Source organism: Cryptotermes secundus, unplaced genomic scaffold (assembly GCF_002891405.2).
Source record: "Cryptotermes secundus unplaced genomic scaffold, Csec_1.0 scaffold610, whole genome shotgun sequence".
In the NCBI taxonomy this organism is placed as follows: domain Eukaryota; kingdom Metazoa; phylum Arthropoda; class Insecta; order Blattodea; family Kalotermitidae; genus Cryptotermes; species Cryptotermes secundus.
The window spans coordinates 598,643-626,626 of NW_019734319.1; the positions used below are offsets into that span (position 1 = coordinate 598,643).

At 40.0% G+C, this 27,984-nt stretch overlaps 1 protein-coding gene across 8 annotated transcripts; it reads left to right on the plus strand.

The window, feature by feature from the left end:
• Positions 1-2,703: 2,703 nt before the first annotated feature.
• LOC111868604 (gastrula zinc finger protein XlCGF26.1) lies at positions 2,704-27,984 on the plus strand. 8 transcript variants are annotated; one of them, XM_023859411.2, is made up of 8 exons: positions 2,729-2,820; positions 3,598-3,656; positions 5,618-5,782; positions 12,032-12,196; positions 12,581-12,715; positions 13,739-13,906; positions 17,879-18,332; positions 27,890-27,984. In XM_023859411.2, exons 2-8 carry the CDS (start codon positions 3,600-3,602, stop codon positions 27,901-27,903), a joined length of 1,158 nt encoding a protein of 385 aa, XP_023715179.1. In that variant the 5' UTR covers positions 2,729-2,820; positions 3,598-3,599; the 3' UTR covers positions 27,904-27,984. The 8 variants fall into 8 exon arrangements, with proteins under 8 accessions (XP_023715172.1, XP_023715179.1, XP_023715175.1 ...); XM_023859407.2 differs by lacking the exon at positions 17,879-18,332 and adding an exon at positions 20,414-20,951; XM_023859409.2 differs by lacking the exon at positions 27,890-27,984 and adding an exon at positions 24,198-24,306.

Consider the following 27,984-nt stretch of genomic DNA (forward strand, 5'->3'; position numbering starts at 1 on the left):
AACACAATATCTACATGGCACCACATCCCAGAAGACTGCTTTCTTCATAGTCACCCCTGTGAGAACCTCAAATCTTACATTTTAATATTGTCCACCAACCTATGCCTTGGTCTTCTCAGTGGTCTCTTTCCATCTGGCATTCCCACCAATATCCTATATGAATTCCTCTTCTCCCCCATTCGTGCTACATATCATGCCAATCTCATCCTCCTTCACTTGAGCATTCTAATTATACTTGGAGAAGAGTACAAGTTATGAAGCTCCTCATTATGCAGTTTTATCCAGCTTCCTGTCACTTCAGCTATCTTTGGTCCAAATATTCTCAACACCCTCAGTCTATGTTCCTCCCTTAATGTCAGAGACCAAGTTTCACATCCATACAGAACCACAGGCAAAATTATAGGTTTGTATATTCTATTTTTTATGATTTTAGACAGCAGAGAAGAAGACAAAATGTTCTGGACTGAATGATAGCAAGCATTACCAAAATTCAATCGCCACTTAATTTCCTCCTGAATCAGGTTTTCATTTATCATCATCATTTCCAATACCTGAACTGTGCCACATTTTCAAAACATCTGTTACCTATCTTTATGACATGATTTGGCCCTGAAGTTTGGTGACGAGATAGCTATCAGAACTGACATCCCATACAACTTTTGTTTAAATAAACTTGAATACTTTGTATACTCTTTTCCACTCTTGATACACCAATTCTGCTGTGTTAACTGAATAAACTGCCACATCTTCTGTGGATTCAAGGCATTTGCAGTTCTGGTTGATTTTGGTTTTTAGCCCTGCCATAAGTGAGTATAAGGTTGGACTAATAATGGTACCCTGTGGTAAGCTTTTGTATGTCCAGTCTTTCAGATCTAAACATCCATAATTTGTGCCTAGTTCCTTCGAAGAGAGCAGGTTAAAGAGGAAGGCTAAGAGATTTCCTGAGAAGTCTATTTGCCTTGAATCTATAAAAGAAACCACACAATGCATCTTATTTTATTTTGGAAAATATACATGTATATAAAAAATGGCCTATGCAATGCCCATCTGGCCCTCTGTAGCACATTCTTGTAAACAGCTGATGTATCTATCATAGCAGTCACCATGCAATTTTTGAATATATCTCTTAATTTAACTCTAAGGATGTACTGTTAAAATCCTGTACATATACATTTTTAATTTAGGATCTTTGTGTATGAAGTAGCAGATGCCTTGCACAAATCTTTTTTCCTCTTAGCCTTAAGGGCTATGTAATTGATTCTGATTATTATTTTTGCTGTTTTCAGACAAAACGTGCACCATTGTTGCCTTTCAGTCCTCGTACAGATTACAATCCCAGAAGACATGTTCCTCCATTTGCAGCCTATCACCAATTTCACATTCAGCCGTGCATACAATGTTAAAGCTACTTCAGCTTGCTTTAAGACTGGAGGGGCCTGATCTCATATGATTTACTGATACGAAGGAATGATGGTTCATTTTATCTTGCGGAACCATGGAGACGAGCCATTCCTGTAGTACCTTTCAAATTAGCTTTCTGCTCTGTCCTTTTTTGACAGAAACTGTGAAGCTCCTCTTTGCCCTTCTTTATCCAATGGGCTTTAAGATTTGCCACTGGTAGTAGTAGTTGACTATCTTTGGTTACTTTGATTGAGTGTTTTGCCTTCAAGTCAGCGCTCTCATTAACTTCAACTCCACAGGGCCCTGGGGATCCAGTAAAATTGGATTTTTCCCCTCGCAATTCCAGTCGTTTTATTTTGTCTTTAAGCATTTGAGTGATGTGCAATATGTTGTTCATTGTAGATGTGTTACAGATTCCGTTTGGCACGCTTTCCCAGTCCGACAAAATCACGAAATTTTGTTCCGAGTTTATTTTTTCGTTGATTTCTAATGTTTCACCAGTAGCTAGTGCTTCCGTTGTGAAAGTGGGCGCCATCTTGGCTATCCAGAATTTCCAGCTAACACCATCACTTACACTTATAAGCGTAGTCGGCATCGGTCGGCATAGCGACTGGCTACGGGCTGGACGACCGAGGAGTCGGAGTTCGAGTCCCGGTAAGATCAAGAATTTTTTCCATGCAATCCAGACCAGCTAGGGGGTCCACCCAACCTCCTATCCAGTGAGTACCGGGGACTCTTTCCCCAGGGGGTAAAGCGGCCGGGGCTGACCACTCACCTCCAGCTAGTGCCGAGGTCAAGAAAATGTTGATCTACTCGTATACACCCACTTCCCCATACGCCTTCATGGCGTAGTGCTTAATTAGTCGAGCAAAGTGGCCGAGCCATAGCTCAAGCGGTTAGTCGCTGGGGTCGCTGGCTTCCCACCGCGGCGGCCCGGGTTCGATCCCTAGTCTGTTCATGTAGGATTTGTGGTGGACAAAGTGGCGCTGTGGCAGGTTTCCTCAAAGTACTTCGGTTTCCCCTGCCAATCACCCTCACCTATCATCTGGGGCTGGTACAATAGGCCAGAAGAGACCGTAGTACAAGGGACTTAGTCCCACCCCACTAGCAATAAAAAATATAGTTAAGCACATGGAAAACTTTACCTTTTTACCATCGCTTATTTCTATCGATGCGAATCCTACAAATGGTTTGTGCCTTATTTTTGAGCCGTCCGTAGCCAAAAATTCACTGGTTATCATTTTTTAAATCGCACGATGTGATCATGCTAGTGCTGCCTCCCAGTGGACGCAGAGTGTACTAATCAGCGGGAAAAGGACCACAACGGCAACGACCAACGACGCCAATGGTCAGTAAGGTCAGTAAAGACGGTAAAGACCGTAATGGTTAATGTTGCGAATGTTGCTGAATAGAGTGTAGGTAAGCATTGTGTTTGTGTAATTAATGTGTGTATTCTTCAGGGAATGATTACGAGCACTAGAAAAATTTCACTCGATTTCTTCAGATTCCTAAAAATTGTTAGAAGTAAACGACGTTACATTTTGTTTCCGTGATGTTGTTCTACTGTTGCTAGTTCTGCTTGGCATTCTTATAAACTTTTCAGCTCCTTTTCTGAACGTCGTGTTTCCTTTAGATTGCAAGTGTTTACAGTTAATAACCTTTCCCCCCCTGTTACATATGCCAATCCGACTTATAAAGGAAGTCATGAGAGCAGGTGGTCAATGTTGAACTGGAGAAAGTTGCAGGAGAATGTACAAATGCTTAGTGAATACTATTTTGCGGCTCCGAAAAATAACTATGTAAATTATGTTTACTGTTTCAAGGATGTATTACTGTGCAGTCTGGTAACCCATTACCAACGTTTTTGGGGCAGGGGGGGGGGGGTTCCTTCAAAACTGATAAATCAGCTGCCTTTGAAACTTACATAACAAACTGTATGACATAAGACATTAAGCTTCGTAGTTCTTCTGAGAGAACCAAAAAATCCACATTAATATTGTCTTGGTTCACAATCAGTAGTATCTTTTCTAACAGGCTTTGGCAGCTTTTCCAAGTTAGGTAATGGTACACTTATTAGAAATAAGATACTGTATTGCAAGGATTCTTGTAAGTGAATTAATTTGCAACCCACAAAACATCATGTGTGATTAAAAATATATTAAAAGTTATGAAAAATTCTGCATTCTTTTGCAACAGGAATGCCAAGAATTTTACAGAGAGCTGAAGAAATATTTCCTGCCGTAAGAGAAAGCATGGTGAGTGTTTTGTGCTTATGTGCACTGAAAAAAGTTTTTATTATCATCTGTCAGTTCTTGTGGCCTAAGAAACTGAACATTTTATGACAAGCTTGAGTTAGTTTTTCATAATCTCCCTGGGGAGTTTTTTGTAACACAAGGTTGTTCATGTTACAGCAGTTTGGTATTTTATGAGGAGAATGATCAGTTCAGTGAGAGTGTAATGGGTAGGTCATGTAGCACACATGTGAGAATGAGAAATGCATACAGTGATTTGGACACATGACTTGAAAGGAAGAGACCACTTGGGAGACATTTATATAGATGGATTTTAAAGAAATACGTGGGGCAATCCAAAAGTTTCTGAAATTTGAATTTTGCGCGCGAATGGTTATGAGTACATTAAAATACCGCTAGGTGTCTCCTCACACATCCTTCTTGAATCAGTGTGGCAAGCGGCGTCAAGTTGAGTGGTTAGGTTTATTGTTGGTGAACGTATTTCCATTGTTGCGTTTCTGTGGGTTTGCAGTTTTGCGATGGCTGACTTGAGAGAGCAGTGTGTCTGTATAAAGTTTTGTTTCAAACTTGGGAAAACCGCTGCAGAAACGCACCAAATGTTGAAGCAAGCTTTTGGTGAAAACAGTTTAGGCCAGACACAAACGTACAACTGGCATAAGCATTTTAAAAATGGCCGAACATTGACTGATGATGACGATCATTTGGGACGGCCGTCAATGGGCAAAACACCAGAAAATGTCACGAAAATTAGGGATCTGATTCTGCAAGATCGTAGACTGATCATCCAAGACCTCGGTAACACCTTGGGACTAAGTTATGGTACATGTCAACGAATTTTGTCAGAGGAACTGAACATGAGGATTGTGGCGAAGTTTGTGCCACGACTGCTGCAAAATGAACAGAAGCAGCATCGCTTGGAAGTCTGCAGGGAACTTCAGCAACAGCTTCAAGAGGATCCAAACTTTCTTTCAAAGGTTGTCACTGATGACAAAAGTTGGGTTTATGGCTACGACTCTGCAAGCAAGCAGCATTTGTCGCAATGGAAGAGCTCTTCTTCACCTCGGCCACAAAAAGCTCGACAAGTCAATAGCAACATTAAGTCCATGTTGATCTGTTTTTTAGATATTGACGGGATTGTTCATAAGGAGTTCATCCCTCCTGGTCAGACAGTCAATAGAGTTCTGTCGCAATGTTGTAAGGCGTTTGAGGGAGAACATGAGGAGAAAACATCCAGAGAAGTGGCGCACAAACGACTGGGTACTCCACCATGACAACACTCCACTGCATACGGCTTGCATTGTGCAGGAATTTTTGGCTAAAAACAAGATGGCATTTGTCCCACACCCACCGTACTTGCCAGACTTAGCTCCATGTGACTTCTTTCTCTTCCCCAAGATGAAAATCAAGTTGAAGGGGCGAAGATTTGATACAGTTGAGGAAATTCAGGTGGAAACACAGACGGTACTAAACACCTTAACAAAGAAAGACTTCCAGGATGCATTTGAAAAGTGGCAGAAACGTTGGGATCAGTGTATGTGCTCCCAAGGGGACTACTTTGAAGGTGATGGTGCAGAATAAGATCCAGGTAAGATGTAATAGTTTTTATTAATATATTTCAGGAACTTTTGGATTGCACCACGTAATTTGGGAGAGTTTGGACTCATTTTGTTCCATCCAGGATACAGAACCATGATGGGTACATGAGGACACAGAAATGAGCCCTTAAGTACCATAAATAGCTGATAATTTCTGTACTGCCGCAGTGACCATTTGTTTCTCATGAAGGTCCTTGTGCTGTTTACATAATACTTACTAATGATTTTGAATTCTATGGTGAAGAAATCTGTAGAGAACAGCTGTTATGGATTGGATGTAATGAAAGACAGTCATAGCAAGGACAGCATACGCTGTTTCTGGTATGGTGTTCTACAGCCTTAATTGATAAAGGTATGATGGTTTTACAGAGCTATACAAATTCAGAGAATGTTTTAGTGGGTCAACATAGTGAGATATACCCAGCATACCATGATGGAAATCAGGCCATGAGCATAAGAGATGAAGTTTCAGACACAGAAGAGAAACCAGATCATGTGCCAGTAGCAGTTGAGGAAATAAAGGCTGAACCTGAGGTGAGTTGTGTATCTGTGTATGCCCACTGTTAGGCAGATATCACAAATATGCGGAAATGCCACTTGCTTTCTGATCTCCATCTGTCTTTCTGTTTGTCTGTGCACATGTAACATCTGTGCTCCTGACCGAATTTTGAAGTTCTTTTTCTGAAGTGTCTGTATATAGTTGTAGTTACTTGAACGTTCCTTGTTATATGTTGCTTCCACTATTTAACTCTTTGACTGGAGTGGGCGCATTTTTGTACCTGGACGATGCCAGCCGTTCCCTGGCTTTGATACACTCTTCCCTTCTTTGCTGTCTTGGCACTCATCAACCAAAGACATATTTATGATAGATTTTGTGCATGGTTGTAAAGAACCCTTGACTTTGTGGGGGTCTATATTACTGTCAGAACCCTCAGAGAAGGAAAGGTCAGAAAATATTTCACATTCATTTTCACCATGGCTTCTCACAGCAAGTGTCGGAGTGTTCCTACAGACCAGCTGGAAAGTGTTGTGAATGAGATTTGTGCTGATGATGAAAGTCGCCATGAAATGATTCCTGAATTAGATGAAGTTGATAGTGACAATAATACAGTGATAGACAGTGATCCACAAGACAATAATCATGAACATTTAGCCACCACTAGTGCGGTGCCTGACACGCCCATCTCATAGACATACAGATACATTGTACCAACAATAGTTCCATTTACTAGTAGTTCCAGGATCAAAATTGATATACACGTAAAATGCACCCTTTTTCATGGATTAAAATTTTTCTGGATGACGACTTAGTAAATCACATCACAACTGAAACCAATCTCTATGCTCACCAGCACTTCAACACACGAGTTAGCTCCTCACCCTTGAGAACACAATTACAGATATGTCACACCAAATGAAATGTGGACATACTTAGGAATTGTGTTCATGACAGGAATTGACAAACACCCCAAAATTGAAGACTGTTGGTCCACTAGGCCCCTATTTCACACTCCATGATATTGACAAAAGATGTCTTTGTGATGGTTCCAACAGATCTCGAAATTTCTTCAATTTGCAGACAACGATGGACGACCAGCTGACTGTGAAGATCGCCTGTATAAAGTTAGGCCAATTATAGACTCATTAATGGGGAAATTTAGAAAAACATATATCCCTGAAAAGGAAATTGCAATAGATGAGGGAATGATCGCTTGGAAAGGACGTCTTATCTTCCGAGTATATATGCCTGACAAACCTGATAAGTACGGTATAAAGGCTTATCTTGTTTGTGAATCGACAAGTGGATATATTTGGAATTCTGAAATTTATTGCGGAAAATCAAGACCTATAAAGGAATTAGTTGTCGATCTGTTGGGGCCACAGCTTCTAGATAAAGGGTATCATCTCTACCAGGATAATTATTAAAATAGTATAGAATTGTGTGAGATGTTATTACAGAGAAATACCTATGTGTGTGGTACCTTCAGAATGGACAGAGGAGCTCCTAAAGAACTAAAGGATGATGTAAAAAATGTGAAAAAAAAGGGAGGGGGGTGAATCTGTGTTGTCTAGGAAGGGGCAGGTTCTGATACAGGTGTGGAGAGATGAAAGAGACGTCACACTTATCTCCACTCTTCACACAGCAAAAATAATGGAATCTTCAAAAACGAATCGCAAAGGAGAAGAAATATGCAGGCCTGAGGTAATTGGGGACTACAATAAACATATGAGAAGGGTTGACAGGGCCGATCAAATGCTGCATGATTATCCTTGTTCCCTCAAAACTCTAAAGTGGACAAAGAAACTGGTGTTTTTCTTGTTGCAAATGGCAGCGTTGAATAGTTTCATTCTATTCAAAAAGAACACAACAAATGAAAAATACAAGAAGAGAAAATACAAATTCAAAGATTTTATATTGCACTATGTAGAAAAAGTGACAGAACCAATCAAACAGTGTGGAGAGGGAGAAGAGTCAAGAAATGAAGTGGATGACGAATCTATTGCTTCAGGCTCGAGTGCAGTTATGCCTCTGCCTGCGACCTTGAAAAGACCACCAATGAAAGACCCAGCAAATCGTTTAGAGGGTGGCCTGAAAATACACAAAATGGTCCATGTTCCTCCCAGTAACAAGAAGAAGAATGGTGCCATGAGAAAGTGTCGCGTGTGTGCTAAGCACAAGATTAGAAAAGAAACAAGTGTCATGTGTGCGAGCTGTGGTGTGGCTCTCTGCAAACTTTCATGTTTCAATGTTTATCACACGAAGAAAAACTACTAAAAATGTAGGAAAAGACATTTTTTACATAAAATATTGTCTTTTTATTAGTTCATGAAAATTTTGTCTTTAAAAACCAATTTTTGTTGAAGTTATTTAAAAAAAAAAGTAAATGCATGCATTTTAGCGACTGTCTGCCTGGACAGGGGTGGCATTTAAATACCCATCACGCCAGTCAAAGAGTTAAGCAGTTTGAATGCGGATAAATTAAATATTGTGTAAACTGAACAGTGTTTCAGAGAAATTCTATAGCAGAAAAAATGTTTGCATATGTGGGGAACTATTCACAGCTAGTTACTGGTACATTTCATAGAACCAATACATTATATGTCACTTGGGTTCTTATAACTGAATTTCACTCAACACTATAATATATACATGATAAACAAGTTCCAAGGTTACAAAAGATTCTGCATTCTCTTATAACAAGAATGCCAAAAATTTATTCTCCAGAGAGCTGAAGAAATATTCCCTGCTATAAAAGAAAATGTGTGTATTGTGTTTGTGTGCACAGACAATTTTATTGTCATATGGCAGTTCTCTTAGCCAAAGAATCTAAATATGTTGTGACAAGCTTGAGTTTGTTTTCATAATCCATGCGTGGGTTTCTTCCTGTGGCTGTAGACATTATAACAGTTTGGTATATTATGTAGGAGAGCGATCAACTCAAGTAGAGTGATGTGCGTAGGTCATGTAGCACACATTCAAGTGTGAGAAATGCATACAAAGTTTTTGACAGAAATGCTGAGAGAAGCAGACTACTGGAGCCCTATGTGTAGATGGAAGGACGCTATTAAGACAGATTTTAAAGAAATAATTTGAGAGGGTTTGGACTGTGTCTGGTTTCCTCAGAATACAGGGCGAAGTTGCCCATGTGAGACCACATTAAGGAGCCCAATCAGAGACACCAATCACTCAGCCACTGAAGAATTTTCCATCATTTTATTGAACCTGAAAGTTCATTACCATGTTTACAAGAGCCATCCAGTAGTCCCTATAATAAGCCAGATCATTCCAATCCACAGTGCTCAATCCTTCATCTCTTTAAAATCCATTTTAACCTTTAACGTGTGGACTTTTAAGTTGCCGGGAGCCCTTTGGGCCGGTATTTAAATTGCCCTAATTAATTAACATTGCAAACTTTCAGAAAAAAAAATACATATTTTCTGTTCTATGCAGCATAGAAATACGAACTAAAACAGTGTGAAAGACAATAAAATTTTCTACCTATACTCAAAAGAGCAATTTTTACAAACGAAAATTAACTGTGATTATTTTGTTATGAAATGCAAAATATAATATGTTATGAAATTCCAGAGGACTTACCCATTGTTTTTTCTTCAACCTTGAATCATGGTGATATTGTAAATATAGTCACACTATATACAGTAATATTTTGTTCAGGCTGTACACGAGTTTGAACTGCGTCACTTCACAGTTTACAATACACTCTGATACGCGTGGTACTTCTCAAAGCAGTCCACCTCATACAGAGCGACACCACCCTTTTTACAATAGAAGAGTGTGCTCCTGCTTTTCTTATTTAGCGAAACACATGACAATGTCTTTTTTTCCCTTTGGTTGACCAGTGTTGTGAATGTTTCACCTCCAGTCAACTCAGTTGGGCCCCCCAATAACTTTGGCCTTCCCCCGAGAAACGCCACTGACCGTGATATTCGGCTTGTGAGATTGAAGAATCATCTTGAGGGAGGGGGAATTCTAGCAAAATCGAATAAATTATGTTGATTGACAAAGCGACACTCTCACCTGTTGGTAATACTCGCAAAATAATGATGCAAAGTAATTATAATACTAGTCTAAAAGAATGCCAGTCCGACACTGATACCGAAAGTCGCAGTGGCAAAGATGCCTTTTACTCACAAAATAATACTAGCTCAGTGGGTTTATACCTCTTCCAAGACACAAAATAAAGTGATATACAAAGAAATATATGACAGTCTGACACTGACTTTTTAACTGATAAAGATATATTAGACAATCCGACGCTGACTTCCTAACTGATAATTCATCACTGAAAACCAATCCTTGCATGCCTCACACTTCCTTGAAGGCTCTGGAAGCACTCATATGCAAGCACAGAAGAATATTTCCTCATCAGTTCTCGAAACAAAGCTGGACTATATTTGGGTGACCAGGTCATAAACAGTCATATCTAAACGTAAATAGTATCAAAACCGGTAACGTGATAAACGATTTCTTTGTTCAGAGCTAAGGAATGAACCACTGACATGGCCTCACATAGGTTTGTTTTCGTTTCAAACCCAAGGTCAAACTGTCAGCACTCCCAAAGAGAGCATGTGTCCTGCGTCATATATATGTGTCATTCGGCCAAATCAGGTTGCTGCTTGTGCCATATACAGGGTGTCCCAGGAGGAATGTGCCAAACTTCGGGAGGGTGTTCCTTATGTTAAAGTATGCCGATATAACCCAAAACACCTATGTCCAAAGTTGAACGGTTACGGAGATAATGGCCAGAGAAGTGTCAAACTTTGACCGGGGTTACACACTTGTTGATTACAAAATACATATTAAAACTGGCAGGAATATGTGGATTCTGTAATGTTAATAATGTACGTAACATCAAACTAACTTGTGAGTGACGGAAAGCCATAAAATTGAAGTACAAAATACTCGCTCGCCATGTCATAATTGTCCTTAGGTTTCCAAGCAGTATACATAACACATGACTGGCGAGCGATGACGTAACGTGCTGACTGCGCGTTCTGGTATGAGCCAACTACATAAGCACGGCTAGGGAGTATCATCGCACTCAAGGACAAACATAGATAAGGGCTCTCAGCTGAGAGGTACAGCGAGGTACAGTGCTTGGACCTGCCAGAAGACCACACTTTTCTTGGGCCATTAGCTCCGTAACCGTTCAACTTTGGACATAGGTGTTTTGGGTTATATCGGCATACTTTAACATAAGGAACACCCTCCCGAAGTTTGGCACATTCCTCCTGGGACACCCTGTATATGTGACATTCGCCCGTTAAAGGTTAATGTTATCTTTCACCTAGGCCTGGGCATACGATAGCATAGTTTGTTGAGGTACTATGTTACAATCACTAAGGACGCAGGTTCGATTCCCATTGGAGGTAATTGAATTTTTCAATTGATCTAATGTGGCTGTGTCATGACCCTGGAGTCAACTCACCCTGTAACAGAAGTAAGTACCAGAAAATCTGTAAAGGCTGACAGTCTCACTTCCATCATTGAGCCAGTTGTTAAAAAAATGTGGTAGCCTTGATGCCTCACAACCCTATGGGCTTCCATGGCATGTTGCAGGGATAGCTTTACCTTTACCTTTACACCTTGTCTTTCTAGTGATCTCTTTCTTTCTGACTTTCCCAGCAAAATCCTAAATGAATTATTCTTCCCCATGTGTGCTGTGTGGCCTTTCCATTTCATCATCATCGAGTTGATCATTCTAATCATGCTTGGTAAAGGGTACAAATTATGAAGCTCCTCATTATACAGTTCTTAAGGCCGTGCCATAGCTCAAGCGATTAGTTGCTAGCTTCCCACCATGGTGGCCTGGGTTCGATCCCGGGTCTGGTCAAGTGGGATTTGTGGTGGACAAAGTGGTGCTGGGGCGGATTTTCTTTGAGTACTTCATTTTCCCCTGCAGATCTTCATTCCACCAATTTCACCATCATAATCACCCAGGGCAGGCTACAGTAGGCCAATCAGTGGCCACCCAGTTGGACTCCACCTCCCACTAAGCGAATTAAACAGAAATTATACAGTTCTTAGGTGCCATAAGAAACAGATATTTTCCATGCTGCTGCAGTGGCACTAGTTAGGCAGGAAGGTCACTGTGCTATGAACTTACTGCATTCTAATACTTTTGAAAGCTGTAGAGAAGAAATCTCTATGGAACAGCTCTTATGGGCTAGAAGTGCTGGAGAAGCACTGTAGGTAGAAGAGCATATGCTGTTTTGTGTATGGTCTTGTACAGCCATGATTGATATGATATGGTTTTGCAGAACTATGCAAATTTAGAGAAGGTACTAGTGGGTCCACATGGTGAGATGTACGCAGCATGGCATCATGCAAACGAGGCAATGAATGTTAAAATTGAGGAAGTCTCAGATGCAGCAGAAGAGGATCCTCTGCGAATAACAGTTCAGGAAATGAAGGCTGAACCTGAGGTGAGCTGTATGTTTTTGTTTGTCCACTATTCAGAAGATAGCACAGATACTCATAAATTCCAATTGTCTTTCTGATCTCCATCTCTGTCTATGCAAATGGAACAGTTTCACTGTGCTGCCGACTGGACTTTAGGAGCTTTTTCTTAAGTGCTTGTGACAGTGGAAGTTTGTTGAATCTTGCTTGTGATATACCACATCCATTTACTTTTTAAATAGATGAAATATATATGAGATTAAATACTGTTTAAATTCAGAATGTTTGAGATAAATTCTGTGGCAGGAAAAATCTTTACAGATTTTGGGAACTATTCACAGTTAGTTGCTGGTACACTTATTGGAACCAAGACATTATATGTCACTTGGGTTGTCACATGTTAATTTCAGTCAGCCCCACAAAATATCATACATGATAAACAAGTTCCAAGGTTACAAAAGTTTCTGCATTCTCTTGCAACAAGACTGCCAAGAATTGTGCTACAGAGAGCTGAAGAAACATATCCTGCTGTGAAAGAAAGCATGGTGAGTACCTTATTCTTGTATGCACAGACTAGAATTTTATTGTCATATGTCAGTTCTCTTAGCCAAAGAAAGTAAATATGTTGTGACAAGCTTGAATTTGTTTCCATACTCCATCTTGGGAGTTCCTTACACATGTGTAGACATTATAACCGTTCGGCATATTATGTAGGAGAGTGACCAACTCAGGTAGAGTGCTGTGGGTAGGTCATGTAGCACACATTCAAGAGTGGGAAATGCATACAAAGTTTTTGACAGCAATGCTAAAGAAGCAGACTACTTGGGAGACCTGTGTGTAGATGGAAGGATACTATTAAGACGGATTTTAAAGAAATAATTTCAGAGGGTTTGGACTGGGTATGTTTGCCTCAGGATACAGAGCAAGTTGGGACATGTGTGAAGAGAGTAAGGAACCCTTAGATGCCATAATTAACTCCATGGAGCCGAACCTTTCTTCATAAGCTGTCAGTTGCTTGGCAACTAAAAAATTTTGCAGCATCTTAAGAAACTTGAAAGTTCATTTCCACGTTGACCACAGGTCCCTATGCTGAGCCAGATAAATCCAGTCTACCCCACTCCATCCTGTGTTGTAAGATCCATTTCAATATCCTTTGACCTATGTCTGGGTGTTGTTAGTGGTCTCATTCTTCCTGGCTTTCCCACGAAGATCCTATGTGCATTCCTCTTTTCCCCCCATGCCTGCTGTATGCTTTTCCATCTCATCCCTTTTGACTTGGTCATTGTAATTGTGGTTGGCAAAGGATCATGTTATGAGGCTCCTCATTGTGCAATTTTTAGGAGTCATAGATATTTTCTGCTCTACTGCAGTGATCATTAGTTTCTCAACAAGGTTACTGTGCTTTGAACTCACTACCTTCTAATGATTTTCAAAGCTGTAGAGAAAATATCTGTACAAAGCAGCTGTTATGGGTTTGATGTAATGGAAACCAGTCACTGCATGGAGGCCAGACACCGTTTCATGTATGATGTACAGTCATCATTGATAAAGATATGATTGTTTTACAGAGCTACACAAATACAGATAAAGTTTTAGTGGGTCCATATGGTGAGACATACCCAGCATGTTGTAATGGAAGTCAGGACATGAATATTAAAACTGAAGAAGACTCAGACGCAGAAAAGAAAGCAGATCCTCTCCCAATAACATTTCCAGAAGTGAAGGGTGAACCTGAGGTGAGCTCTATGTCTTTGTACGTCCATCTTTAGGCAGATATCACAGATATGCCGAAATGCCAGTTGTCTTTCTGATCTCCCATCTCTGTCTGCATACATGACAACTTCATCATGCTGTTCACTGGATTTTGAAGGGATTTTCTGAAATGTCTGAGACAACTTTAGTTTGTTGAATGTTCCATCTGATTTGCCACTCCTGTTTTCTTTTAATAAGATCTAGCATAGATTAAATTAAATACTGTGTAAACTGAAAAATGTTTGAGACAAATTCCATTGCATGAAAAATCTACCACATGTCCCTTGTCCATCGAATCCAGTAAGCTGTCCTTTTGTACTACGTTACAGGATTCACAGGGTCTGCTGGTATTATTTAAATGTTAGTGCTATAAATAGTGTACACAAAGCAGTTTCCTCTTGAACATGTAACCCTCTGATGATGGCCTTATAGAGCCAAAACATGTAAGGCACATTTTACATGGTAAGTGAAGTTTAACTACATGTTATACTTGGTGCTTTCCTGTTACTTAAATATTTGATTATTTGCTGCTCGTGAATATGTTATGAAACAGAGACTGGATGACAGTGTTTCAGGTTCTGCTGCTTCTGTTCCACTCTAAAATGGACTATTGATGTTTCATGTATGGCTCAACAGTGAAGTCCAGATTATCATAAATCTTGTGTAAACACTGCAATCTGTGTTAAACACATGTTAAACTCGAATGAACTCTTTTGTTTACATTATGTGTTGTGGATGGAAGTCCATTTCTTTAAGGGGATTTGCTTCAAGTGGCACCTTTCCAGTTCCAATTAACCACTGATAACCAGGACCCACTGTACCAACGTTGAATGCAGCAACCAGTGAAGCAGCGTTTTTTGGGAGTTTGTCAGCAGAAAAATGTCTGGTGGTAATGTTTTGGGTTTACTTTCTTGGTGTCCAGTCTTGTCATAGCAAGACGTGTGGAGCAACAGACAGGATAACAAACTGCAGTTGGTGCAGCGATGTATTCCATCGTGGCGGTCATTCCGTTTCATCAGGAAGGAATCATGCATATATGCCTTTGAATGAGGCACAGTTGACTGACACATATGCATTTGTTGTGAAGTGTACCCACACCTGCTTCTACACAGTGTGATGTGCCCATTACTATTTTACACATCCGGGAGGAGTGCCCATGTTCTGACAAAAGCCATACATTTTCATTCTGAATGAATATTGCATGGCATCCACGGAAGTGACTCACACGGATTTGTTCATGGTATTGGGGTGGCCATGTCTATTGAACTGACTCTATGCTGATCTTCTTTTTGAGTCATTTCATATATGTTGTTGTTCCAGCGGTTTCACTAGATCATATGAATCCTGTCTTACCATTATATTTTTACTCAGAATATATTATTGTTTCATTTTAGGATCCTATCCACTATTCATCAGACATCTATACAACCTTAGAGCTGAGATAGCGCAGTCAGTATAGTGACTGGCTACTGGCTGAACGACTGAGGGGTCAGAATTCAAGTCCTGGTGGGGTCAAGAATTTTCAATTCTCCATGTCATCCATACCGCCTATGGGGTCCACCTAACGTCCTATCCAGTGGTTATGGGAGGTGGGGGGGCACTTTCCCCGGGGGTGAAGTGGCAGGGGCTTGAAGCTGACCAGTCACCTCCAGCTAGTGTCGAGGTCACAAAAATGTTGATCTAAACATCCACTCACCATACGCCTTCATGGCATAGTGCTTAATTAGTTAAGCACAAGGACAACTGTGCCTCTTTTGCCTATACAACCTTACAAATGCATAATTTTATTTAATTCTAATTTGTTAAACAGTGGCAGTGCAGCATAAGGATGTATAGGATATACATAAACAGTACAAAATGAATGGAAGTTGTACAGATTATTCTTTCTTTTATTCTGAAATCCATAAAAAATATGGACTTATTTCAATAACTTGTTAAAAAATTATTGCACTTTCAATTTTCACTAAATTTACATGTGAGATCATATGGAAGTTTTTCACCTCATTCATTATACTAGATAAAAAATATGTAAGAATTGGTACCATGAGTTTCAAAATATTTACACTTATAACTTAGGCCTTTAAGGAATGATTTTGCAGAATTACATTTACATTCAATGCACCATTCAGAAGAAATTAGTAATAATGTATTGAAACTTCAACTTTTACGATTTGGAAACTTCATTGTAGATGTGTGGCAACACTGGAAACAGTAACCAAGTAGCACAGCAGAAAATAAAACAAGTTTCTGTAAAATGTGCAGTCATTTTTCTGTTGAGCTAGTCTTTTCTTATGTGTACTTTTAGTCACTGTTCTTCCTTTCCAACCATAAGTTGCTTTTGGCATCATGATGCTTGAAAAACACAGTGTAACCAAGAAATGTTGTTCCAGTTAATCCATATCTGTACAGTGCGTCAACTAAAGCTTCATTTGTGGCATTGGTACTGAACTGTGCAAGACAGCCAACTTATGGAAAACTATAGTTTTGTTAAGATTAATTCTTCTCAGAGGAGATCTCATTAATCATAATGAATGAAACTGAAGTAATATTTATTGTAAAAAAATAAATAAACATTTTATTTATATTAAAATGTGATTTACTACTTTTGATAAGAATGATTTAAATCCAGCTATTTTTTTGTCAGGTTCATTTAAGAGGGTAATAATCATCAAAATTTGTATCGTAATAAGAGACATAAGTGGTAAATATAGCCAAAATGTGATAAAATAAATACAAATACAGTCAACTCTCGATTATCCGGGATAATGGTGAGCATGGAAATCACGATTAATCGAAAACCCGGTTAAGACAAATGTTATTAAAAGTAGTACTGTAATACTGTACCTTCATAATACTATAGGCCTACTTGTATTTAAATTTACTCCTCATTTTTATGTCATCTCATGGCCTATTTAATACTTTTTTTACTTTATACTGAAGTGTGAATTACTTATTTCAATCACGGTGTTCAACAACATCCAACACTTTTTACGAATATTCACACTTAACGCTTAAAAAAAATTAATATTGTTGTTTGCTTTTTCGCGGCATTTTCCTTTTTACGGATATCCGTACGAAACCTAAGTAATATTAGCTTGTCACTTAATAAACTGTTCTCTTCACTCTCAAGATAGTCTAGTAAGTATTCCAAATGATTAAGAGCAGCACCATGTGATATTTTCTTACTAGCAACACTGTCCACCTCTTCCTCATTCTCACTTTCTTCCCGCTCTTCTGGAACTTACGGTTTCGTCACTGCTTAACATTTCAAAGCCCGGCTCACATGAGTTTCTGTTGAATACTTAACACGCTTCCTTTTATGCCCTGACATTTTGCTAACGCATTTGAAGATCGATACAAAGAGACCAACCAAGGGGCAGTGTACCTTTCCTTGAAACTTTCCACAAATCCTTGCATTCTTTCACCCCTACCCTAGAACATTGTGTTAGCATAACGGGACCAAAGAATGCAGAGCTCGGTTCACACTGGTGCGAAAATAGTGTTACACAACTCACCATGTGAAACAAAAGTGAATGAATATTAAACAATATATAAGCCTCAAAAAAGCCTCAGTAGCCCCGGTTAAGCCGCAAACCAGTTAATCCGCCCCCGGATAATCGAGAGTTGACTGTACTCCCACATATTGCTTCTGACTTTTTAAGACATACAGAGTGCAGATATTCATTAATTGGAATTTAATCTGTGTTTCTCTCTGATTGTTTCACCTAAACATCTTTAATTTTTATTCACTCACAAACTGACATGCATGCTAATGGACACACACACTCGCACCACACAAGGGACCATGCAATCTGTCTTTGTCCCTCTCCTCACCTCGCCACTTTTTTCTGTCATCCCTTTTGAGCGAACCCATTGTAACATCTGACTGCACTGGGGTGTCAAACTCATTTCTCTTCCAACTAGGATTCTTCATGTTACTTTCTCTCATTTTCCAGAGTACTTTGAATGAACTTCGAAATGTACATAGTGAGGAGCGACCATATTCCTGTGATGAGAATGGTGAATCATTCAGTCAACAGTTTAATCTGCGGACACATCACCACATACACAGTGGGGAGCAGACATTTTGCTGCAACGTGTGTAATAAATCATTTAGTCGTCAGGGTCACCTGAAGACACATCAGCGCACACATAGTGGGGAACGGCCATTTAGCTGTGATGTTTGTAATAAGTCATTCAGTCAACTTGGTGATTTGAAGAAACATGGGCGCATACATACTGGGGATCGGCCATTTACCTGTGATGTATGTAATAAGTCATTCCGTCAGCAGGGTGATCTGAAGAAACACAAGTTCATACATACTGGGGAACGACCATTTTTCTGTGACTTATGTAATAAGTCATTCAGTCGTAAGGGATGCTTGATGAATCATCATCGCATACATAGTGGTGAGCGGCCATTTTGCTGTGATGTATGTAGTAAGTCATTTAATCATCAGGGTCATCTAAAGACACATAAGCGCATACATACTGGGGAACGGCCATTCATCTGTAATATCTGTAATAAGTCATTCCATGATCAGAGTAATATGAAGACACATCAGCGCAAACATGTTGATGTGTGTAATAAATGATGGAGCTCTGGAAATTAGTTTAGATTAAAGGAAATATATGTGACATGTAGCACACCACAATGTTTCTTGCCATAAGTCACACATATTTACTCTATTGGATCCTGCTTATGTGCTGAATGCTGTAAGATGCTGGAGTTGTTTGCAGTTGCTATCCTTTCTGAATGATATAGGAAATAACTGCATTCCATTGTACAAAGTGTCAGTGCGTTTCAATATTTGTTTTATTCTAATTGCTGAATGTGCACAGGACCGTCTTGTTGAGTGGAAACAGGCGTGACTTGATATTCATGTACAGTTATCATGTTTACTTCAGCTGTGGAAGCTGTTGATTAGTAGAGCATAGTTACTGAAACTTGAGCAACAGCTTGTAAACGTAATTCTGCAGAATCATCTGTCTTTTGCTCTTATGTTATCTCTGCCCTTCCGCTGTGTGCTGTGAATAATTTGTTGTTCATTTATTTACAAATTGATACATCATTTGAATTTGGTAAATTGAGATGACTATTATTGATTGGTAACATGAACATACTGTATGCCCTGCTGATCATTAACAGGAAGAATGCCATTTTGTGTGTTGATTACAAAAAGAGAGTTCAATAAAGAAGTGTTGAATCAGCTTGTGGGTTAATACTCGTATAATAGTACACTTGGATTTAATTGAAGGGATCGTGAATGACTTGCCTGCTTCTTTTTACTCTTAATGTCATATAGCAAAGAAATTGTGTGGCCTTTCATGAGATCCAAAAAGAAGGCGGTTTTGATATTAGGGACTCCGTTTTACTTTTCCCCTGATCACTATTCCTGTGGAGGAGAGCAGTCAACTGAAAGTACTGAAGTACGTTTAAATTTAGGTGTAATTGTAACCATACGTCCCTCGCCAAAATTATTTAATTAAGGGTATGAACAACTAATGCATTGTTTAATACCATGAGAGACACTCCTCCGGCGAGATACCATCCCGGGACCGTCTAGTTGTAATTCAGCTATTGTCCTTAGGGTTTCACTATAGTACTTAACGTCGCCAGTTTGCTCCTGGTATCATAAACCTATGAACTGACCGTGTGTGAGACCGGCCAGGAGGGTCTTGGGTGCCTTAAAGACCTAAAAAAGTTTACGGGCTTCTCGAAAAATACGAATGTAGGTCAGATGCTGGGTTTGACCCTTGGCTTTCTCTTTTTATGTTTCTATTTTTTTCGTTTTTTGGCCAACTGGGGGACTGGTAAAGAGAGGGCAATCCGTGTTAGGGAGTGGAGGAGGACAGAAGTTGAAAGGTAGATAGAGAAGAGAGAAGTGTTTAGCAGTAGGGTAGTGAGTGGGGCGGACGAAGCGGCCAGCTTGAAGGACAATGCAAATATTAACCATTTAATGAAATTTTAAATTAAAAGTGCAATATTTGGTGTTATGGAGATTCCGGATTTATTAACCCCGAAGTGTGTTCCGCTCCCATCTCTGAAGCACCCGTATCCTGAGAAAAAGAACTCAAGCTTGAGCGACAATTGTGGCAGCTGTAAGTCGGCGGTCTGTTACATTGTGTAATTGTTCAGTAAAATTACACTTTGTTGTTTATCCTATTAATTGGAATTCAGAAGTTTAATATAGTAAAGTGACACAACACTAATATACTTAAATTCAGTGCATTTAGTCCCCCTCCCCCCTAAGATCGTGTCACCTATACATCTTAACTTTTATTCACTCACAAACTGACATCCATGCTAATGGACACACAGGCTCACACCTCACTAGGGGCCATGACTCTTGTCTTCGTCCCTCTCCTCACCTTGCCACATTTTCTATCACCCCTTTCATGCCAACCCATTTTAACCTCTGACTCTGCTGGGGTGTCAAACTCATTTATCTTCCTACTAGGAATTGTCATGTTACTCTCTCATTTTCCAGAGTACTTTGAATGAACTTCGACCTGTACATAGTGAGGAGCAGCCATATTCCCGTGATGAGCATAGTGAATCATTCAGTCAACAGTTTAATCTGAGGACACATCAGCTCATACACAGTGGGGAGCAGACATTTTTCTGCAGCATGTGTAATAAATCATTTAGTTGTCTGAGTCATCTGAATAGACATCAGCGCATACATAGTGGGGTACGGCCATTTAGCTGTGATGTGTGTAGCAAGTCATTCACTGAGCTTGGTGACTTGAAGAGACACAAGCGCATACATACTGGCGAACGACCATTTGTCTGTAATGTGTGTAATAAGTCATTTTGTGATCAGAGTAATATGAAGACACATCAGCGCATACATAGTGGGGAACGGCCATTTAGCTGTGATGTATGTAATAAGTCATTCTGTCAGCAAAGTGATTTGAAGAAACACAAGATCATACATACTGGGGAACGGCCATTTTTCTGTGAATTATGTAATAAGTCATTCAGTCGTAAGGGATGCATGATGAACCATCAACGCATACATAGTGGTGAGCGGCCATTTTGCTGTGGTGTTTGTAATAAGTCATTCAATCAGCTTGGTGATTTGAAGAAACATCGGCGCCTACATACCGATAATCAGCCATTTAACTGTGATGTATGTAATAAGTCATTCCGTCAGCAGGATTATCTGAAGAAACACAAGCTTGTACATACTGGGGATCGACCATTTATCTGTGACTTATGTAATAAGTCATTCAGTCAAAAGGGATCCCTGAAGAACCATCAGCGCATACATACTGGGGATCGACCATTTATCTGTGACTTATGCAATAAGACGTTCAGTGAAAAGAGATCCTTGAAGGACCATCAGTGTATACATACTGGTGAGCGGCCATTTTGCTGTGATACTTGTAATAAGTCATTTAAAAATCAGCGTCATCTAAAAAGGCATAATCGCATACATACTGGAGAACGGCCATTTATCTGTAATGTGTGTAATAAGTCATTCCATCAGCAGAGTGATCTGAGGAAACACAAGGTCATACATACTGGGGAACGACCATTTCTCTGTGACTTATGTAATAAGTCATTCAGACGTAAGGGGTGCCTGATGAGACATCAACGCATACATAGTGGGGAAAGGCCATTTATCTGTAATGTGTGTGATAAGTCATTCCATCATGAGCATAATTTCAAGGCACATCAGCGAAAACATTTTGATTTGTGTAATAAATCATAGCGCTGTAAAGATGGGTTTAGACTGAAGGAAATATACGTGGTGTGTTCAAAAAGTAGCGAACCTTCTTTTTCCCGCGTAAACCAATGAAGTGCGGGAGGCTCCCTTCGGTGGAGATGTGGAGGTGACCTCCATGCGCAGTCCTGAATTTTTTCCCGTCCACAGATAGCGTCAGTCACTGGCAGTTGGCCTATGAGTGAGGACGTGTAGTGAGTGCTCGTTGGATTCCAGTAAGGTGTAAAATGACGGAACAACATGAGCAGTGATATTGCATCAAATTTTGCCAAAAGCTTGGTGATTCCCAAGTGAAAGCCATTTGCAAGATTCAACAGGCTTTTGGGGACAATGCCATGAGCAACTCATTGATAAAGGAGTGGTACAACCGCTTCAAAAATGGTCGCACATCAGTGGACAGCAAACCGCGTTCAGGGAGACCCTCAACAAGCCGAAATGAGAATGTCATTGAGCAGGTGCGGACTTTAGTAATGGAGGACCGTCGTATCACAGTCCGAGAACTTGCGAACAAGATAGGGTTAAGCATTGGATTGGTACATTCAATTTTTACCGAGGATTTGGGCATGAGGAGAGTGTCCGTGAAATTCGTACCGAAACTGCTAACAATGGAGCAGAAGCAAGGCCGTCTGGAAATCGCACACGAAATGCTGGACAATGCAAACAGTAACCCCAACTTTCTGAACACCGTGATCACAGGCGATGAGTCGTGGGTTTATGGGTACGACCCGGAAACCAAGGTGCAGTTGTCACAGTGGAAACATTCAATGTTCCCGAGGCCAAAAAAAGCACGGCAGGTCCGCAGCAATCTCAACGTCATGTTGGCTGTTTTCTTCAACTCCCATGGGGTTGTGCATGATGAGTACGCACCACAAGGCCAAACAATCACAAAGGAATACTACCAGGAGGTCCTTCGTCGTCTTCGTAATGCTGTGTGGCGCAAATGACCGGAAATGTGGGCGGCAAAAACTTGGCAGCTCCATCATGATAACGCACCCACCCATTGTGCGCATCTGATTCAGACTTTCGTCGCCAAACACAATATTCCTGTGGTTCGTCAGGCACCCTACTCCCCAGACATGGCTCCGTATGACTTTTGGCTATTTCCCAAGCTCAAAATGCTGCTGAAAGGAACCCGATTTGAGTCAAGACAAGACATTATGCGGAATGCGACGGCCCGGCTGATCACCATTCCAAAAGACGCGTTCCAGAAGTGTTTCCAACAATGGCGGAAGCGCTGGGAAAAGTGTGTGCATTACCATGGAGACTGCTTTGAAGGGGATTAGGGTTTTGTACCTCCAAATCAATAAATGTATTTCTGCCGACCAAGGGTTTGATACTTTTTGAACATACCACGTATGTGACGTGGCATGCTACAATGTCTCTTTCTGTAAGTCACACATATTTACTCTCTTGCATCCAGCATTTTTGCAGAGTCCTGTAAGAAACTGGAGTTATTTGTAGTTGCTAACCTTTCTGAATTATATGGGAAATAACTGCATCCCATGGTATATAATGTCATTGCGTTTCACTGTGTGTTTTATTCTAATTGCTGAATGTGCACAGGACCGTCTTGTTGAGTAGAAACAGGCGTGACTTGATATTCATGTACAGTTATCATGTTTACTTCAGCTGTGGAAGCTGTTGATTAGTAGAGCATAGTTACTGAAACTGAACAACAGCTTGTAAACGTAATTCTGCAGAATCATTTGTCTTTTGCTCTTATGTTATCTCTGCTCTTCCACTGTGTGCTGTGAATAAATTTGTTGCTCATTTAGTTACAAATTGATACATCATTTGAATTTGGTAAATTGAGATGACTATTATTGATTGGTCACATGAACATGCCCAGTTGATCTTTAACAGGAAAAATGTCAGTGGTGTGTTGATTACAAAGAGAAAGTTCAATAAAGAAGTGTTGAATCAGCTTGTGGAGTAATATAATAGTACACTTGGATTTAATTGAAGGGAATATGAAAGACTTGCATGCCTCTTTTTACTCTTAATATCATATAGCAAAGAAATTGAGTGGTCTTTCACGAGATCCAAAAAGAAGGCGGTTTTGTTATTAGGGACTCCGTTTTTTTTTTTCGATCACCATTCCTATGGATGAGAGCAGTCAACTGAAAGTACTGAAGTACGTTTAAATTTAGGTGTAATTGTGTAATTGTTCAGTAAAATTACACACTGTTGATAATATTATTAATTGGAATTCAGAAGTTTAATATAGTAGAATCACACAACACTAACAACTTGAAAGAGTTATACTTAAATTCAGTGCATTTAGTCCCCCTCCCCCCCTTAAGATTGTGTCACTTATAAATCTTTAACTTTTATTCACTCACAAACTGACATCCATGCTAACGGACACACAGGCTCGCACCACACAAGAGGCCTTGTACTCTGTCTTCGTACCTCTCCTCGCCTTGGCACTTTTTTCTGTCACCACTTTCATGCCAACCCATTTTAACATCTGACTCCACTGGGGTGTCAAACTCATTTCTCTTCCAACTAGGAATTGTCATGTTACTCTCTCATTTTCCAGAGTACTTTCAATGAACTTCAACCCGTACGTAGTGAGGAGCAGCTATATTCCTGTGATGAGCATAGTGAATCATTCAGTCAACAGTCTAATCTGAGAACACATCAGCACATACAAAGTGGGGAGCAGACATTTTGCTGCAGCGTGTGTAATAAATCATTTCGTCGTCGGGGTCAACTGAATAGACATCAGCGCATACATACTGGTGAACGGCCATTTAGCTGTGATGTATGTAATAAATCATTCCGTCAGCAGGATTATCTGAAGAAACACGAGCTCGTACATACTGAGGATCGAACATTTATCTGTGACTTATGTTATAAGTCATTTGGTCAAAAGGGATCCCTGAAGAACCATCAGCGGATACATACTGGGGATCGACCATTTATCTGCGACTTATGTAATAAGTCATTCTGTCAAAAGGGATCACTGAAGGACCATCAGCGCATACATAGTGGTGAACGGCTATTTTGCTGTGATATTTGTAATAAGTCATTTAATCATCAGCGTCATCTAAAGAGGCATAGTCGCATACATACTGGGGAACGACCATTTATCTGTAATGTGTGTAATAAGTCATTCCATCGGCAGAGTGATCTAAGGAAACACAAGGTTATACATACTGGGGAACGACCATATTTCTGTGACTTATGTAATAAGTCATTCAGACGTAAGGAGTGCCTGATGAGACATCAACACATACATAGTGGGGAAAGGCCATTTATCTGTAATGTGTGTAATAAGTCATTCCGTGATCAGAGTAATATGAGGAAACATCAGCGCATACACAGTGGGGAACGGCCATTTAGCTGTGATGTATGTAGTAAGTCATTCAGTGACCTTGGTGATTTGAAGAGACACATACGCATACATACTGTGGAACGACCATTTTTCTGTGAATTATGTAATAAGTCATTCCGTAATCAGAGTAATATGAAGACACATCAGCGCATACATACTGAGGAACGACCATTTATCTGTAATGTGTGTAATAAGTCATTCTGTGATCAGAGTAATATGAAGAAACATCAGCGCATACATAGTCGTGAGCGGCCATTTATCTGTAATGTGTGTAATAAGTTATTCCATCATCAGCATAATTTGAAGGCACATCAGCGCAAACATTTTGATATATGTAATAAATCATAGAACTGCAGAGATGAGTTTAGACTATAGAAAATATATGTGACATGTGGCATGCTACAGTGTTTCTTTCCATAAGTCACACATACTTACTCCCTCGCATCATGCATTTTTGCAGAATCCTGTAAGAAACTGGAGTTATTTGCCGTTGCTAACCTTTCTGAATGATATGGGAAATAACTGCATCCCATGGTACAAAATGTCATTGCGTTTCACTATTTTATTCTGATTGCTGAATGTGTACAAGACCGTCTTGTTGAGTGGAAACAGGCATGACTTGATATTCATGTACAGTTATCATGATAGTTGAGCTGTGGAAGCTATTGATTAGTGGAGCATAGTTACTGAGAATTGAACAACAGCTTGTAATCGTAATTCTGCAGAATCATCTGTCTTTTGCTCTTATGTTATCTCTGCCCTTCCGCTGTGTGCTGTGAATAATTTGTTGTTCATTTATTTACAAATTGATACATCATTTGAATTTGGTAAATTGAGATGACTATTATTGATTGGTCACATGAACATACTGTATGACCTATTGATCGTTAACAGGAAAAGTATCATTTTGTGTGTTGATTACAAATTAAAGTTCAATGAAGAAGTGTTTAATCAGCTTGTGGAGTAATATAATAGAGGGTGATTCATATAGAACCGTCCCGACGAAATGAGCTGTAATATAAAATATACCATACAGATATTAAAGTAATTTACACATATCTTATCTTTGATTGTGTGCTGTGATCAGAGCAGGTGTTGAAAGTGTCCGCCGTTTTCAAATAGGCACTCCTTCACCCGCATTTGCATATTCGCCGTGACTTGCTGCAGTGTTTCTTCAGTGATGTTCCCAATTTCAGCCAAAATGTTGTCCTTTAAATCCTGTATCGTACGCGGTTTGCATACACCCTGTCCTTCAGTAAACACCAGAGAAAAAATTCTGGTCTGCTAAGGTTTGGGGGTTTTGGGGGCCACATCTATTTAGAGGTGACGCGATCGGGGAATAAGCTCTCAATCAGTTCCATATACATGTGGGACGTGTGCATGTTTCTGAATTCTGCTGAAAATAACCCTGTGTAAGTTCCACATCATCCAGCTGCTGCACGAGATCGTAAAAAATATGACAGTATAAGGTGCTGTCCACGTTCGTGTCGAAGAAGATTGGTCCAATGATTCGTAAACCAGAAATGGCGCACCACAAACCCACATTTTGTGGGTGTAGTGGTGATTCAGCAATCTCATGAGGGTTTTCAGACACCCAGATCGTGGAATTTTGTGCATTTACATATCCTGATATCCTTCATCACTGAAGCAAGTGATATCGAAAATTCTGGGGTTATCATGCAAGAGTTCCTGAAAACATAAACAGTACCATACCCGTTTATCTTTATCAACATCACCCAGTTCTTGAACACTGGTAATCTTGTAGGGACGAAGATTTGCGTTCTTTGCAGCCTGTTGACACATTGAATTAGAATACCTGGTTTCCTGGCTTAGACGTAATGATTTCTTGGGAGACTGCAGTAACCTGTCCTGCACAATTGCAATCGTTTCTTCTGGTATTTCTGTGCGGTTTTTACCATGTTCACTTAAAAGTGTCCCTGTCCTTTCCAATTTCTGAGCCAAAGACTGTATAGTCGATTTCGCTGGCTTCTTGCGAACTCCAAACTTCCTCCTGAATTCCAATTGTGTGTTCGCAATCGAGCCTGTCACCCAGTACATGCGCACGAGAAACACTTACTGTTCAACAGTGTACTCCATGACTGTCACCTGCACACTGCAGACACGTTTCGGGATTGTCCTTGACCTTGCAGCATAAGGGCTGCCACTTGCCAGATCATGCACAGACCATTGGACTCAGAACGGCCCACGGATTATTTGTCGTAATTGTGAACAGTTATATGCATCACCTGCAGAATTATTAGTAAATTCATCAGGTGGGTTCTATATGATTCACCATGTAGTACACTTGGATTTAATTGAAGGGATTATGAAAGACTTGCATGCCTCTTTTTACTCTTAATATCATATAGCAGAGAAACTGAGTGGTCTTTCATGAGATCCAAAAAAGAAGGTGGTTTTGATATTAGGGACTCCGTTTTTTTTATCACCATTGCTGTGGAGGACAGCAATCAACTGAAAGTACTAAAGTACGTTTAAATTTAGGTGTAATTGTGTAATTGTTCAGTAAAATTACACACTGTTGATAATATTATTAATTGGAATTCAGAAGTTTAATATAGTAGAATCACACAACACTAACAACTTGAAAGAGTTATACTTAAATTCAGTGCACTTAGTCCCCCTCCCCCCTAAGATTTTGTCACCTATACACCTTAAACTTTTATTCACTTGCAAACTGATATGCATGCTAACGGACACACAGGCTCGCACCATACAAGGGGCCGTGTACTCTGTCTTCGTACCTCTCCTCGCCTTGCCACTTTTTTCTGTCACCCCTTTCATGCCAACCCATTTTAACATCTGACTGCACTGGGTTGTCAAACTCATTTCTCTTCCTACTAGGAATTGTCATGTTACTCTCTCTCATTTTCCAGAGCACTTTGAATGAACTTCAACCTGTACATAGTGAGGAGCAGCCATATTCCTGTGATGAGCATAGTGAATCGTTCAGTCAACAGTTTAATCTGAG

What these genes read in the sequence shown, in the direction of transcription:
- LOC111868604 (XM_023859404.2), top strand. Translation starts at nt 3,600, where the DNA reads ATGCCAAGAATTTTACAGAGAGCTGAAGAAATATTTCCTGCCGTAAGA. An exon ending in CTGCTGTGAAAGAAAGCATG is followed by an intron (nt 12,716 to 13,738) that starts GTGAGTACCTTA and finishes ATTGTTTTACAG; the next exon opens with AGCTACACAAATACAGATAA. An exon ending in AAGTGAAGGGTGAACCTGAG is followed by an intron (nt 13,907 to 20,413) that starts GTGAGCTCTATG and finishes CTCATTTTCCAG; the next exon opens with AGTACTTTGAATGAACTTCG.